We start from the raw sequence: 16,641 nt of genomic DNA on the forward strand, positions 1-16,641 counted from the left end.
CTCCACCTTATGAGAGGCACACCACTCTTGGAAAAGCCGCTCCTTGATGGTGGCGAATTCGGTGAATGTGTGCTCAGAGGTCTTCTTCAGGTTTCTAAACTTCTGCCTGTAAGCCTCAGGTACCAATTGGTACGCCATGAGCACTACCTTCTTCACCTTGTCGTAATCGCCGGAGTCATCAAGGGACAACGTGGAGTAAGCGATTTGGGCCTTCCCAGTCAAGACGGACTGTATCATGATGGCCCAATTCTCCTTTGGCCACTCCAAAGAGGCTGCGACTTTCTCGAAGGCTGCGAAGAACTTCGACACTTCCTTCTCATTGAATTTTGGGACCATTTTGATGTTCCTCACCGGATCGAAAACACTTGTTCCTATTGTTTGCCTCTGACCACCGCCTAATCGCAATACTTCTAGCTCATGTTGTCTCTCTTTTTCTTTTTCTTCTCTCTCGCGCTTCTCTTCTCTTTCTCGCTCTTCTTTCCTTTCTTCTAATTCTAAACGCCTCATCTCTAATTCTTTATCTTTCAATTCTCGTTCTATTTCTAATTTCTTCCATTCTATCTCGCGATTTATTTCTAAGGCACGCATCTTTACTGTAAGTAAACTTATATTTAGCTCACCTGCATCGCTGTCAATGTCACTGCCTTTATCTTCCTTTTCAGTGGAAGCTACTTCTTCACCTTCTTTTGTACTTTGTGCCTCATCTTCCTGTTTTTCCTCGGCCTTCAAATGCCGGTGAACCTTTGACAAGATCTCCACACGGGAATCACTGGCACGTATCTTGATCTCCAGATAGGCACTCACTAGTACGAGTTCCTGTTTTCCCAGATATTTTAATCTGGCAAGACAGTCCTCCCTGTTCAGAAAGGCCTGAACATCGTCCAGATCGTCAATGGTCGCTTTTTCTGCCATTGTCACTGAGATGGATCACTATGACTTAACACACCGCTTTCACGTTAGCACTTAACGCACCGAGCACTGTTCTACGTCAATATTGCACTTTATCGCACCTAACACTGCACTTGCCAATATTGCACGTAATTACACCGGGCACCGCACTACACAATATTGCACTGAATCACAGCGAGCACTTCGCTCTACAATATTGCACTGAATCACACCGAGCACCGCACAGGACGTATAACGTCCTAATAGTTGCACACAGGGGGAATTATTTACAGGGATTGCGCCACTTCACCACCCCTGTTAAACATACTTGACAAGGGGTCGGATCCCGCTGGGGATGCCAATTATGTTTCGGCCCTATTGGGTCGCAACGGGGTTCTTTCTCTGATCTTAGTAGAGTTTGGGTATCCGGCCCCAAGCTAGTAGTGGCTTTCAAGAGGTGTGCTCCGTAACGCAAGTAAATTAAAGGGGGAAGGGATAAAACTGCACTTAAACTTAAATATATAATTATTCCATCACCAATAAATAAGTATATAAACCGTCACAAGCGGGGTTGCTATTACTACACTTATTTACAATAACTTCTTCTTCGAAGACACTGGATGCTCCACGGTGCTGAACGATGCTTAGCCCTTGATCCTCTTCTTGTGGCCTCTCGACGAATCCTTGGATTCTCCTAGCGAATCTACCCCGGCCACAGGCCAGCCAAATCACAATCCCACTGGGTGCACCGTCGTGGAGGCCGTCAACCACAAATCCAGCCTGTAGCTGGCAGGTTCCAATCAGCAACGCTGCGTAGGCCACTCCACGACCGATACTAGGGTTGCGAGCCCTAGGCAGGAGCCTCGTGTGATTCCGCTGATCACTCTCCTCACCACAACACCCCAGTGGCTAGTCTTCTCCACCAGTCAGCCCCGGGTACGACAATCCCTGGTTCTGCCACCTCACAGGCAGGCTAACACAACAGTGTTCATCCGGGGGGTGACTCACAGCTTCACCAGCAAATGCGTGGAGGTTCTACGGCTGCCTTGGGTAGACTGATCCAACTTCCATTTACAGCAGTCCCAGGTCGACTCTGTAATCAGACACGTCATCAGTACTGGTTACACTCTAGGGCACCTCACTTACAGGCTTAGACGCAAACGCCCACCTATCCACTCTATAGATGGCGTTGCCGTCTAAGCGCCACCTCACCAGAGGTCAGCAGCGGCTGTGTTATGAGCTGATCAGGACGGGAAACCAGCCCCTGTGGCCGGTATATTTCGTCCTCACTAGATGGCGTCGTCCATTTCGAGGGGTTTCGGGAGCTGACCCACAGATGGCGTGGTCGTCACAGCTCCTTGCTCGGACGCTGGGCTCGGGTCCGTAACAGCTGGCAGGGCAGGTTTCATCCCCTGCGCTCTGTCGAGTCGTCTTGGAGTGGGTACGCTTGGGTGTCGCCGAAATGACGTCGTCCCTCAGATGGGTTTCCCGTCTGTTTCCGGTTCCGAAACGGGACTGCGCGGACCTGCGGTTCATTCAGGACTTGTCCCGTCTGAACCCCTGGGTTCATTGCCCCTCCTTTCGGATGACTACGCTGTCTCAGGTTCGGCTCCTCCTGGAGCCGGGAGCTTGGATGGTGTCCCTGGACCTCCGGGACGCTTATTGGCATGTCCCGATTCATCCACGGTTCAGGGACTGGCTCGGTTTTCTTGTGGGGCGTCTGAGTTACTGCTTTCGTTGTCTCCTGTTCGGGTTGAACCTGGCACCTCGCATGTTCACGTGCCTTACACGGGTTGTGGTGGCTCGTTTGCGTCTCCTAGGTGTTCGGGTGTTGGCCTACCTCGACGACTGGCTGGTTTGGGCTCCCAGCCAGTCAGCTTGCTTGCTAGCCAGGGATTTGGTTCTTTCCCAGCTCGCTGAGTTCGGGTTCTTGGTGAACTGGAGGAAGTCCCATCTGGTTCCCTCTCAGGTTCGGACTTGGCTGGGTCTCGTTTGGGACTCTCGAACCGCCTCCTTGTCTCTCCCTCCGGAGTCTCTCCTGCGGCTGCGGTCCCGCCTTCGTCTGTTTCTGGAGGGCCCTTGGGTCACCCGGCGGTTGCTCGAGGGGCTGTGCGGGAGCCTGAACTTCGCGATGGTGATCTACCCGCCGGGTCGGGTTTGGCTTCGACGGCTGTTCTGGTTCCTTCGGGGTTCCCCCTTCCGCCTCTCTCGCGATCGCAGAGTTCGACCCCCGGGGGCCTTGCGTCGGTTGCTGCGTCACCGGCTTCCTCTTCGGGTTTTTCGGGGTTCAGTGCCTTGGCGCCTACCCGAGCCCTCGCTCGATGTGTATACGGATGCGTCGTCTCTCGGCTGGGATTTTGTGACCAGTGCTCACCAGGCCGGCCAGGGGCGTTGGGATCTGTCCTTCCGTTGAGCTCATAGCACGGTGCGGGATTTCGCGGCAGTGTGGTTTGCTCTGGGAAGGATTCGGGTGGCCCACGGATTGACGATTCGGCTCCATTCGGACTGCTCTCCAGTGGTTCATTGCCTGAACCGCGGGGGTTCGATGCGGTCCTTGCCTCTTTGGGGTTGGTCGCTTCGGGTGACTCGTCTGCTGAGTTCTCAGGGTTTGGCTCGCCTGGCGGTTCACGTACGGGGCGTGTCCAACGTCTTGGCTGACGCCCTGTCTTGCTTCGTTCCCCTCTCCATGGAGTGGACGGTCGACGACGAGTCCTTCCGTTGGCTTTGCCAGACGTTCGGGCGCCCCGAGGTGGACCTCTTCGCGTCGGCGTGGTCGCGGCGTCTTCCCGTTTATGCGGCGCCCTTCCCCGATCGCGAGGCCGTCGGGGTCGATGCCTTTCGGCTAGACTGGTCGAGGTGGGGGTTCCTGTACCTCTTTCCCCCGGTTCAGCTGTTGCTCCAGGTCCTGACTCACTTAGAGACTTACCAGTGGAGAGTTGTCCTTCTGGCCCCTTGGTGGCCGGCCCAGCCTTGGTTTCAGGCGCTGGTTGCTCGGTGTCCGAACTTGAGGGTTTTCCCGCGGCTCCGCCTCTTTCAGCAGATCGGGCCGGTACATCACGTGGCTGGTTCGATCTTCTCCTCGAGTCTTCGCGTATGGTTTTTTTGACTCGAGTCTATCATCATCTCTATGGTGATCAGGTGGCCTCCTTGTTGGTGTCCCACCTGAGGGCTTCTTCTCGGTGGCAGTATGAAGTTTCCTGGCGGTCCTTCTGTTTCTTTTTACGTCTTCGTCGTGTTAGTTCCTTGTCTGTTCGGGTGGTCTTGTCCTTCCTCGCATGGTTGTTTCAGGACCGTCATCTTATGCCTAACACTGTCGCTTCGTATCGTGCGGCGCTGGCGGAGCCGCTTCAGCTTGCTTTCAGTATCGATGTTACGTCTGCGCCGTTTCGCAAGCTGTCTCGTGCATTGTTTCACCTTCGGCCTGCTCATGCGTCGCCTGAGCCGTCCTGGTCTTTGGACAGAGTGCTCGCTTTCCTTTCGTCTCCTCCTTTTGTTGTGGCCCCTTCGGTCCAGGATTGTTTTTCCAAGGCACTTTTCTTGTTGGCTTTGGCCTCTGGGGGTCGGGTAGGGGAGCTTCATGCTCTCCTCCGGCGCAGGGGTTTCTGCTCTTTTGGTCGTGGTGATTGTTTTGTTCGTTTGCAGCCGTCTCCTTCTTTTCTGGCGAAGAATGAGACTGCTGCGTTCCGGAGGGGTCCATGGGTGGTTGATGCTTGGTTGGTCAGGCCGGGGGTGCATCATGTTTTGTGTCCGGTTGCGGTGCTTCGCCGTTATTTGCGCGCCACAGCTTCTGTGCCCGGGGACGCGCTGTGGGTTGATCCGGTTTCCCTTCTTCCCTGTTCGCGGGTTCGGGTCTCCCAGGTCGTCCGCAGGGTTATTAAGTCCAGCCAGCCTGCGGTCTATCCCCGTGGCCATGACGTTCGTAAGTTCGCGTCTCTTGCTGCTGTCTTTGGGAATATGTCTTGGTCTGATATTCGGGCGCGGGGATTTTGGCGGTCTGTTACGGCCCTATTGAGTCGTAACTGGGTTCTTCTCTGATATTATTAGAGTTTGGGTATCCGGCCCCAAGTTAGTAGTGGCTTTCAAGGGGTGTGTTCCGTAACACAAGTAAATTAAAGGGGAAGGGATACAAATACACTAATTTAAATATATATATTAACCACCACCATAAATAAATATCTCACAATCACTCGCTGGGGTTATAACTACACTTATATACAATAACTTGTCTTCCTCTGAAGACACAGGATGCTCTACGGTGCTCAAGATGAGTAGCCCTGGTTCTCTTCTCGTGGCCTCACGATGAATCCTTTGATTCTCTAGGCGAATCTACCCTGGCCACAGGCCAGCCAAGTCACAGTCCCACTGGGTGCACCGTCGTGGAGGCCTTCAACCACAAATCCAGCCTGTAGCTGGCAGGTTCCAATCAGCTCCGCTGCGTAGGCCACTCCACGACCGATACTAGGGTTGCGAGCCCTAGGCAGGAGCCTCGTGTGATTCCGCTGATCACTCTCCTCTCTATAGCACCACAGTGGCTAGTCTCTACCACCAGCTAACCCCCGGGTACGACGATTCCTCGACTCTGCCACGTCACAGGCAGGCTAACACTCTCAGCAGTGTTCGTCTGGGGGCAACTCACAGCTTCTTCAGCAAACACGTGGCGAGACTTTTGGCTGCCTTGGGTAGACTGCCCATCGTCCAATCCAGCAGTCTCGGGTCGACTCTGTAATCAGACACGTCATCAGTACTAAGGACACCCTAGGGCACCTCACTTACAGGCTTAGACACAAACGCCCACCTATCCACTCCATAGATGGCGTTGCTGTCTAAGCATCACCTCACCAGAGGTCAGCAGCGGCTATGTTACGAGCTGATCAAGACGGGAAACCAGCCCCTGTGGCTGGTATATCCTGGCCTCACTAGATGGCGTCGTCCATTTGAAGGGGGTTTTGGGAGCTGACCCACAGATGGCGTTGTCGTCACCGCTCCGTGCTACGACGCTGGGCTCGGGTCCGTAACACGGTCGAACAGGGTCCTGGCTGCTGGTTACCTTGTGAATGTCCCTGGGCCTCGTCGGGCCTGTGTTGCTTTGGGTCGGCGGTTGCAGCCAGTTGTCTCGGCTTCGAGTTAAGGAATGAGCGACGACCGCCTCCCGGGTATGTCCCTCTTTTTTCTGTCTGTGGGTAGTTAGCTCCGGGGAGCCGACGGGGCTCCCCCCAGAAAACCAGCGTTGAACGGTTTTTCGCGTTTTTGACATCCAGCCTCAAGAACTGAGGTGTGGGTAGCCGGTGTGGGGGGTCTGGGGCTCCCCCTTTCGGGGAGGGGGGAGGTGCGCAGACAGCGGCACGGCGGTGTGTGATGTCACACTAGTTTGGTTGTTATCAGTTGGGGAGTTCTATCCACTAGTTCGGTTTTTGGTAGCAATTTTAACCAGAATAGGGGTTTGTTTTGAGGCGCTTACCTTTCTGAGTGCCTGTTCCGGTCGATGGCAGACATAGAATGCTTCCAACCACACGGGGGCTTCTATAGGCCATTACTCCCCTTGCCTCTCTGAGGGGGCCCGGTTCTGGCCGTGGTCCCCAGTAGGCCTAAGAACTCCATACACATGACTGATGCCAAAGTCTGACATTAGCATATCAGCCTGGGATAGCTCCGGGGAGCCTCCGGGACTCACCCAGAAAATGGCGTTTCATTACATTCAACGCTGGTTTTTTGCCACACTTCCCTACCCTATTGCGGCTAAAATATGCCACCTACGGTTTTTTTGTTATTTTTCCGTGATCAGGGAACAAAAATGAACACTTCTATAAGACAAAAGAATTTTTTTGATTTTTTTTTTGTTGCGCCTGTGGGTGTGAATTCCATTTGGGCCACTAGCGGTTTGAGGGTTAAACTGCACATGGCGTATATATACACCATGAGTAACATGTCCCACGGTGCGCATGGCGAATATATACACCATAGGGTGCCAGGCACAATTCAAATGGCCCGCGGCTACACGGGTTCACATTAGCTTCCTCAGGGCTCTTGTAAACAGATGCCATTTTAAAAAAAAATTGTAGGCAATATTCTCCGGTGTGAGAGCCACAGTACTGTTGGAGCAACCAAGGCTGGCGCACGCAGCATGAGCGAACAGCATTGCTGTTCAGCTTGTGACCACAGCATCGCCAAAAAGTGTCAAAATAAATATATAACTGCTATTATTTAGCGATGACAATATTACAGATGACCTCTGACTGTGATAAAAATGACCAGGATTGTGATATTATCAAGATTGTTGTGATAATTAGCGCTGTCGGAGGTGTGATGCTGAGGGACGGAGGGAGATAGCATCGTTTACTGACTGTGTGGCCACCTGTTATTGTCTGCATTCACCATACCAGCTCAGTGGTTCTCTATGGTGAACACAAATGTAGATACTTATATATAATGTGTGTATTAGTGTAACAACAGCAAAAGGATTATGTTGGGAGGAGCCATTTGGGTGACGGAGGTGACGTCGTCTGCATGATTTGTCTGTGTAGAGGGTGGCCACTATGCTCTTTGGGCACTCTACAAGCGTACGTATACAGTTACGGTGCATACAACATGTAGATACTTATATATAATATGTGTATATAGTGTAATAACACTGCAAACAGTATTGTAGGGGGAGAAATTTAGTACGTGTGACCTTGAATGAGTGAGGGAGGCAGCAGCCAGTTGACTGTGTGTAGCAATGACTCTTAGTGTCAGAACAAACTATATCAGCTTAGTTGTACAGTTATGTTGAACAAAACATGTACATACTTATATATAACGTCTGTATATTGTGAATAAAATATAAAACAGGATGGTGGGAGGAGAAAGTGGGCGAATGAGGGAGTGGCAACGAGTGGCTGGTTGGAGTGTGGCGGTCACTCCTCGTTTCATTTTGACTCACAATTCCAACTTAGTGGTTCGTTATGGTGAACAAAACATGCAGATACTTATATATAATGTGTGTGTATAGAGTGTAATTACAGCAAAACTATTTGTTTATTGTTTTATGAACATAATAATTGAATCACTAATATGCACACGATACTTTTGAGTATAGCGATGATTCACCCCTTTTATTATATAAATATATCACAATACACGCTATTGAATAATATTACTGAAAAAAAAAATAAGAAAAAATCAATCGGAGACATTTAAATAATTAGGTAATAATATCTTTGTGGCAACTCCCACCTGTCAGCTTGGGTGACGCTGACCGGCTCTAATGACCGCCCTGTCAACGCCCACTTTTTACCAGACTTCCTCAGTCTATTGCGCCCAAAATATGTCACCTACGATTTTTTTCCCATGCCCAGGGAACACAAATTAACATTTTTAGAAGATGAAATAATTTTTTAGAATTTTATTTTTTCATGCGCACAGAGGTGTCAATCTCCTCAGGACCCCTTAGCAGCTTAACCTTTAAGTTGTGCAACACATCATATGATGGGTTGAGTGACGTGCTATAAATTGCGCATCCCATCATATGATGTATTGGAGTACTACGCAAGATTTAAACAGCCCGCGGATACATGGGGTTCACCTCACCTTCATCAGGGCTCTTGTAAACAGACGCCATTTTATTTTTAAATCGTGGGTCAAATTCCTGGGTGTGAGGGCCTCAGTATTGAGTGAGCCACCAAGGCTCATGCACGCAGCATGAGCTCACAGCACTGCTGTTCAGCTTGTGACCACAGCATCGCCTAAAAATGTCATAATATTCATGTTCATGCTATTATTTAGCAATGATATTACAGAAGACCCCTGATTGTGATAAAAATGACCAGGATTCTGATAATAGCAGGATTGTTGTGATAATTAGCGCTGTAGTGGGAGGAGTAATCTTGGTGGGGAGGGAGGTAGCATTGTTTGCCAACTCTGTGTAACCACCTTTTACTGTCTGGACTCACTGTACCAGCTTAGTTGTTCGCTATGGTAAACAAAACATGCAGATACTTATATATAACGTCTGTATATAAAAGCAAAAACAGTATGGTGGGAGGAGAATGGTGGCGAGTCAGGTGAGGTGAGGGAGGGAGGGAGTGGCAGCCAGTGGCAGGCTGCCACTGGCTGCCACTGCCACTCAGCATACCAACTTAGTGGTTCGTTATTGTGAACATGAATGCAGATACTTATATATAGTGTGTATATACAGTGTAATAACAGCAAAAGGAGTGTGGGGAAGAAACCATTTTGGTGATGGGTGTGGCAACATCTGCATGATTTGTCATGTTGGTAGGGGTGGCCACTATGCTCTTTGGGCATTCAACTGGCTTAGTTGAACAGTTATGGTGAACAAAACATGTAGATACTTTTATATAATGTCTGTATATAGGGTAATAACACCACAAACATTATTGTTGGGGTGAAATTTTAGTGCATCTGACCTTGAATGTGTGAGGGAAGTAGCCGCCACCTGACTGTGTGTAGCGATGTCTCAATGGCCCTGGGCAAGAGCAATGGCCCTGGAAAACCCCATTGTGGTTGATGTTTTCCTTATCTGCCATCGGCCGGGGTTAGGCACCCAGAAAGGTAGGCATAACAAAACAAACCCCACATGGTAAAAAACTAAAACATAAAACTGAACAGAGAGGTAGAAACTCCATACAATCCCAAGGAAACAAGCAAACAAGCAAACATCACACTTTACTGCCGTGCCGATCGTCTGCGCAGCCCTCCCTGCCCCAAGAGAGGGAGGGGGCAGCCCCGGACCTCACCATACCGGCTGCCTAGCGTCAATTCGGAAGCTAAGCTTCAACCAACGTGAAAAAAACGCCGACCGGTGGGAGAAAGGGTTGCCAGGGAGCATCCGGGGCTCACCCAGAAAATGGTATTTCATTACATTCAACGCTGGTTTTCTGTGAGGAGCCCCTACGGCTCCCTGGAGCTTCATACCCAAAGAGAAGAAAAAGAAAGGGCTGACCCGGGAGCTGGCCGCAACAAACTCCGCAACGCGAAGCCGAGAGAACAGGCTGCAACCTGCGACCCAAGGCAACAAGAACGCACAGGAGCAGACACGCGCATAAAGAACGGGCGGCCAGGAACCTGTGCTACCCTCAAATCCTTGCTCCCGAAATGAGGATTTGAGGGTCTGCGCGGACGTTTGTTTTGTTAGGCAAGACAACATCTCTTTCCAGGCGATTAACAATGCATAAGCAACATGGCTCCATTAAGGAACATATAATCTCTTCCCACAACCAAACCATCACCAGAGAAGTCTTAACAAAAACACAGAAATCATCGATAGATACAGCGATAGCAGGCGGCTTGACATCTGCGAGGCACTACACATTAAAAAGTCAACACTAGCAATCAACAGCCAATTAATGCACAACTATATTCTACACACTTCAAGACTCCGTACCAATATAGAAGCATCAAGAGGAAGTATGGGCCAATAGGTCCTTTGCAGTTACTTCCATTCTTCCCTCTCATTTATCCATTTATACCCATTGCACCGTATTCTGTCTTGTGTTGGTCAAAAGTTTGTTCACCTCATCCAAAACTGTTGCAACATATCACCTCACCCAAATGCGAGTATATAAGACAAGCTGTTCAATGTTTGCATTAAGTAAAACTCTGTTTAGTGTTTTCAGGTTACAGTTGTGTGTGTGTAAACTAAAGTCTTTGAAAATGTAATAAGTTATTACGAAACGCGTTTAAGCGTCGCATCAGACTAGAAATAAAAATGAATTTTGGAGAATTGATTTTTCAATTACCATCGACAGTAAAAAGAAACATAAGAAATATTGAGAAAATTCGTGTTAGAATTATTAATCTTACTTTTTTGGTGATATTTAACAACATATATACATATATACATACACACATACATACACACTGTATATTATATTGGTGGTCCTCCACTAGGTCCCCGTGAGTTTACATGTCACAGGGGTTCAGCCCTTAGTAGTTCACTCGGTAGTTTGGGGTGCTGGTTAGTAGTACCTTGCCTGGGCTTTCCTTTGTAGAGCATCTACGGGTCCTGGAAACCCCCATTGGGGCTCAGGGGTCCGATGAATGTGTCCCCTAGCGTCTAGCGTCAATTCGAAAGCTAAGCTTCAACTAACGCGAAAAAAACGCCGACCGGTGGGAGGGAGGGTTGTCAGGGAGCATCCGGGGCTCACCCAGAAAATGGTATTTCATTACATTCAACGCTGGTTTTCTGTGAGGAGCCCCTACGGCTTCCTGGAGCTTCATACCCAAAGAGAAGAAAAAGAAAGGGCTGACCCGGGAGCTGGCCGCAACAAACTCCGCAACGCGAAGCCGAGAGAACTGGCTGCAACCTGCGACCCAAGGCAACAAGAACGCACAGGAGCAGACACGCGCATAAAGAACGGGCGGCCAGGAACCTGTGCTACCCTCAAATCCTCGCTCCCGAAATTAGGATTTGAGGGTCTGCGCGGACGTTTGTTTTGTTAGGCAAGACAACAACATCTCTTTCCAGGCGATTAACAATGCATAAGCAACAGGGCTCCATTAAGGAACATATAATCTCTTCCCACAACCAAACCATCACCAGAGAAGTCTTAACAAAAACACAGAAATCATCGATAGATTCAGCGATAGCAGGCGGCTTGACATCTGCGAGGCACTACACATTAAAAAGTCAACACTAGCAATCAACAGCCAATGAATGCACAACTATATTCTACACACTTCAAGACTTCGTACCAATATAGAAGCATCAAGAGGAAGTATGGGCCAATAGGTCCTTTGCAGTTACTTCCATTCTTCCCTCTCATTTATCCATTTATACCCATTGCACCGTATTCTGTCTTGTGTTGGTCAAAAGTTTGTTCACCTCATCCAAAACTGTTGCAACATATCACCTCACCCAAATGCGAGTATATAAGACAAGCTGTTCAATGTTTGCATTAAGTAAAACTCTGTTTAGTGTTTTCAAGTTACAGTTGTGTGTGTAAACTAAAGTCTTTGAAAATGTAATAAGTTATTACGAAACGCGTTTAAGCGTCGCATCAGACTAGAAATAAAAATGAATTTTTGAGAATTGATTTTTCAATTACCATCGACAGTAAAAAGAAACATAAGAAATATTGAGAAAATTCGTGTTAGAAATATTAATCTTACTTTTTTGGTCATATTTAACAACATATATACATATATACATACACACATACATACACACTGTATATTATTTTGGTGGTCCTCCACTAGGTCCCCGTGAGTTTACATGTCACAGGGGTTCAGCCCTTAGTAATTCGCTCGGTAGTTTGGGGTGCTGGTTAGTAGTACCTTGCCTGGGCTTTCCTTTGTAGAGCATCTACGGGTCCTGGAAACCCCCATTGGGGCTCAGGGGTCCGATGAATGTGTCCCCAGGGTCCCAACTCACTTTGTGTGAGTTTGAAGATTGCTCTGTCCCCTTGTCTTAGGGTGACAATCACCAGTTCTGTTTCCGTTATGCTGCCTGTTGGGTTAGTGACATTTTCGACCTGGAATCTTGTGAGTGGTGTTCCTTGCATGTACTCCAATTAAAAAATCCACTGATCTTGATATTTAGGTGCATGCATCTTCGGCGTTGCATGCACATTTTAGGTTGCTGCAGTGCGCTAGGTTGGTTGCTCACCTGGATGCTCTGTGGCTGCCCTGTTTTGGTTATAGGGACCCGGACTTGGGGATGTTAGTCGCCTTGACTTTGATTTCGTCCGCCCACCTTGTCCTTCCCTTGCTGTTGTTTGTCCTGTTCCTTCCTCCCCTGCACCTGGCTCCGAAGCGTCTGATGGTTTCGGAATCGGGGCAGGGTTTAGTTGGTGGTGAGACTCAAGCAGTTTCAGAGAATTCCCCATCCGGTGTGGCGGCGGAGGCATTCGTGCCAGTTCCTCCAACCAGTGCTTCTGGGTTCTTCTCCCCTCCTTTCCAGCTTTTCCGGTGAACTCTGCTTTTCTTTTGAGGTGGAGGATTTGGAGGACGGCTCGGCCCCGGTTCCTGGTGTGGAGGTTCCTGAGGCGGGGGAGGGACTTGAGCCCCATTTGATCCTTCTATGATGTTGGTACCCTCTAAGCGGGGCTTGTTGTTATAGGGGGGCGGTTTTTTTTTTGTCCTTCCTCCCTGTACGAGTTTGATATGGCATCAGCTCCCCTGGTTCGGTTCCAGGTTCCCTTGGGCTCTTCGGTCCCTTCCTTCTGGAGGTTTTTGGTCTCCCGCATCCCACCTCATGAGGTGTGGGAGGCCCCTGCAACTTCCTTGCTTTGTGACCTAGATTACTCCTCGATAATGGTTCCTGCTTCTTTCAAGTTTGGTTCGTCCTTTTATTAGTGGGTTTGTTACGAGGTTCCAGAGTCATCCTGGTTGACAGACTGTCCTCTCTTTTCGTTGGGGGTGTGGCATAAGTTCTGTCGGTCCCACATGCTTGAGTGGCAAGAGGCTCTCGCAGTTGTTCAGGTTTACCTGGGTGGTGAAATTGAACGCCTCAATGTGTGTTTGTTCACCCCTGCCCTTTCTCGGGATGTTGGCCTGGTGCAGCTTCACGTGCAGGTTCCCTCCCTTTTGGCGACCCCTAGTAGCTGAAGACTTGCGTACCCATGGCCCTTTGGCTTCGGTCCTGCATTTCTTTTCCCTTCTTGAGTTGTCTTCAGACTGGCTTGAGGAGGATGTGGGTGTGCTGGGTGACGATCCTGGTTCTGGTGCGCTGGTCTCGGTGGTACAGGTGTCGGCTGCTCTGTTGAAGCTGTTTGCGCCGATCCTGTGCGGAGGCAGTCTTTGTTCTTTGCTTCTTGTCTCACGTGCCATCAGGCAGTGCTCGCTCAATTCTTGGAATCCGCTTGGGCCCTGGCTCTTAGGATCTCTATAGCTTTTTGTCCTTTGCTGTTTGCAGAGTCTGCGGTGGTGCAGTATCTGCGGGCAGTTTCTTCTAGTTGTCAATCCCATGTTGGATTTGTTAGTTCTTTGCGGGACCCATGGGGGCTCTTTCCAGAAGGGTCGTGCCTAGGTTCGGGGCTCCTCCCGTCATGGTAGACCAGTGGTGCCAGTTTCGAAGTTGGCGCAGCCTTTAGAGCCTAAGACATCTGGTCAGCGTGGTGATCTCTCATTCTTCGGACGTCGTCCCTTACACAGGTCCTGCCATTGATGAGGCGATGTGGGGAGGGAAGGGGGGGGAGGAAACTCACTCTGTTTACTCACACGTGGTCCCACAATTTGTGGGTGTTTTGGGTCGTTTCTTGCGGCCTGTGGTGGCATTGGGTGGCCCCTCCTTCTTTGGGGGGTTCGGAGCTGGTGGGGCAGGCCTCTTCCCCTGCGCTCTGTCAGATCATCTTGGAGTGGGTTTGCTTGGGTGTGGTCGAAATGTCCTCGTCCCTCAGGTGAGTTTCATGCCTTTTCCCAATTCTGAAACGGTACTGCGCAGACCTGCGGTTCATTCTGTACTTGTCCCATCTGAACCCCCGGGGTCTTTTACCCCTCCTTTTGGATGACTACTCTTTCCCAGGTCCATCTTCTTTTGGAGCTGGGCACTTGAATGGTGTTCCTGGACCTTCAGGACACGTATTGGCACATTCTGATTCATCAGGGGTTCAGGGACTGGCTTGGTTTTGTTGTGGGGCATCAGGCTTACCACTTTCGTTGCCTTCCATTTGGCTGCCTGCCAGCCTGCCAGCCAGCCTGCCAGCCAGCCTGCCAGTCAGTCTGCCTGCCAGTCTGCCTGCCTGCCTGCCTGCTAGCCAGCCAGCCAGCCAGCCAGCCAGCCTGCCTGCCAGCCAGCCTGCCTGCCTGGCAGCCAGCCTGCCAGCCAGCCTGCCTGCCTGCCTGCCTGCCTGCCTGCCTGCCTGCCTGCCCGCCCGCCTGCCTGCCCGCCCACCTGCCTGCCTTCCTGCCTGTCAGCTCACCCACCAGCTTTCCTTCCTGCCCGAAAGCTCACCTGCCTGCCCACTCGCCAGCCTTCGGCCAGGCAGCCTTCTAGCCATCCATCCATCCATCCATCTTGTCCACCACGAACCGGTCTGTTGTTCTCCCAGATATGACTAAAAAGTTGCCAACATTCTAGCACTCCGGATTTAGTGGAGTCCCAGTTTTAACGAGCAGGGTTTAACCCCATATAGGTTAAGTCGGGTGGATACTGTATAAACTAAATATTTTCCAACTAATACTTCTAGTGCTAAATGCTTATCTTTAATTTTGCAATATTATTGTATGCTGAAAGATGGAAATAATTATAAGGAGCCCATTAGTAAATACTTGAATTACACATTCATGATATGTACAGTACCTCATTTCAACTGTGTGCTGATGATTTGTTTTCTTTTCAGGTGTCTGTAATGGAAAGAAAATCTAATACTGAGGAGAAGAATAATAGCATTTATCTGAGGATGTTGGCTGTATCCACACGTACAATTCACCGACTTCTACTGGTATGTTTCAAGTTATTGATTTCTGTAATGACTTGTTCTATCATATGCTGGTCATGTTTAGTATAACATGATTGTTAACAGCATTTTATGACCTTAGTTGTTACCCCTGAGCCAAAACCTAAAGTATAAAGATTTAATACTGCATCTGGTGATCTCAGGATTTGTAAACAATGATATAATAGATTACAAACACTTTAAATTTATAATAATAATTGTAGAGCAACTATTCCTATGGAGTTTACTAATTGAAACTGTGATAAATGAACTCCCCAGTTATTACTACTTAATAACACTAAAAAAATCAACAGTTATTTTGCATAGCTACTCAGTCTTGGATGCGTTTGCAATAAGATGCCTTACATTCCCACCATGTTAAGTTTGAAACTTTAAACAGAATCATGTATGTGCTGTAGAAAATTGAATACCTCCCTGCAGAGAATAAAATATTTTACAACACATTTAAGATATCCTACTTAAAACTTAGGTTAAGAAGCAAGACTAATGAATTGAAGTTTAATCCCGACGAGCATAATTATGTGTGTGTTGATCAGCATTGGGTGGTAGTTGGAGTGGGAGGTTATCTTGAGACGATTTCGGGGCTTTAGTGTTCCCGCGGCTTGGTCCTCGACCAGGCCTCCACCCCCCAGGAAGCAGCCCGTGACAGCTGACTAACTCCCAGGTACCTATTTACTGCTAGGTAACTGGGGCATCAGAGTGAAAGAAACTCTGCCCATTGTTTCTTGCCGGCGCCTGGGACCACAGGATCATGCGTCCAGTGTCCTGTCCGATCAACCGCCGAGAGGGGTGGAAAAGGGGGTTTATGAGAATGGGGGTTGGTGGATCATGAATGCACGAGGGCAGGGGTGGGTTGGGTTGAGATTGGGTGGGGATACGGTTCATAATAGGTAAGATAGAGTTTGTCAGGAGTGTTATAACCAGGGTGGTCTATTTAAGAGAAGCAAAGAGTTTGTAAAGATAAGTACAGTATGTCCATTGAGTTTATTTTATATTATAGTTATTTTGTAGATTGTTTAGAATATGAGCAGAACAGATTAACCCTTAAATTGCACATGGTGTGTATATAATATATATATATATATATATATATATATATATATATATATATATATATATATATATATATATATATATATATATATATATATATATATGTCGTACCTAGTAGCCAGAATGCACTTCTCGGCCTACTATGCAAGGCCCGATTTGCCTAATAAGCCAAGTTTTCCTGAATTAATATATTTTCTCTAATTTTTTTCTTATGAAATGATAAAGCTATCCATTTCATTATGTATGAGGTCAATTTTTTTTTATTGGAGTTGAAATTAACGTAGATATATGACCGAACCTAACC

The 16,641-nt window shown here is 48.6% G+C and overlaps 1 protein-coding gene across 1 annotated transcript in view; it reads left to right on the forward strand.

Annotated features, from left to right (window-relative positions):
* The window catches only part of LOC123757283 (uncharacterized), a 255,142-nt gene that overhangs the window by 90,702 nt on the left and 147,799 nt on the right, over positions 1-16,641 (forward strand). Inside the window, 1 exon segment of the mRNA XM_069323847.1 lies at positions 15,168-15,269. Within this exon segment, the coding sequence (XP_069179948.1) occupies positions 15,168-15,269 (102 nt within the window).

The sequence above is a fragment of the Procambarus clarkii genome, chromosome 13 (genome assembly GCF_040958095.1).
Source record: "Procambarus clarkii isolate CNS0578487 chromosome 13, FALCON_Pclarkii_2.0, whole genome shotgun sequence".
Taxonomy (NCBI): domain Eukaryota; kingdom Metazoa; phylum Arthropoda; class Malacostraca; order Decapoda; family Cambaridae; genus Procambarus; species Procambarus clarkii.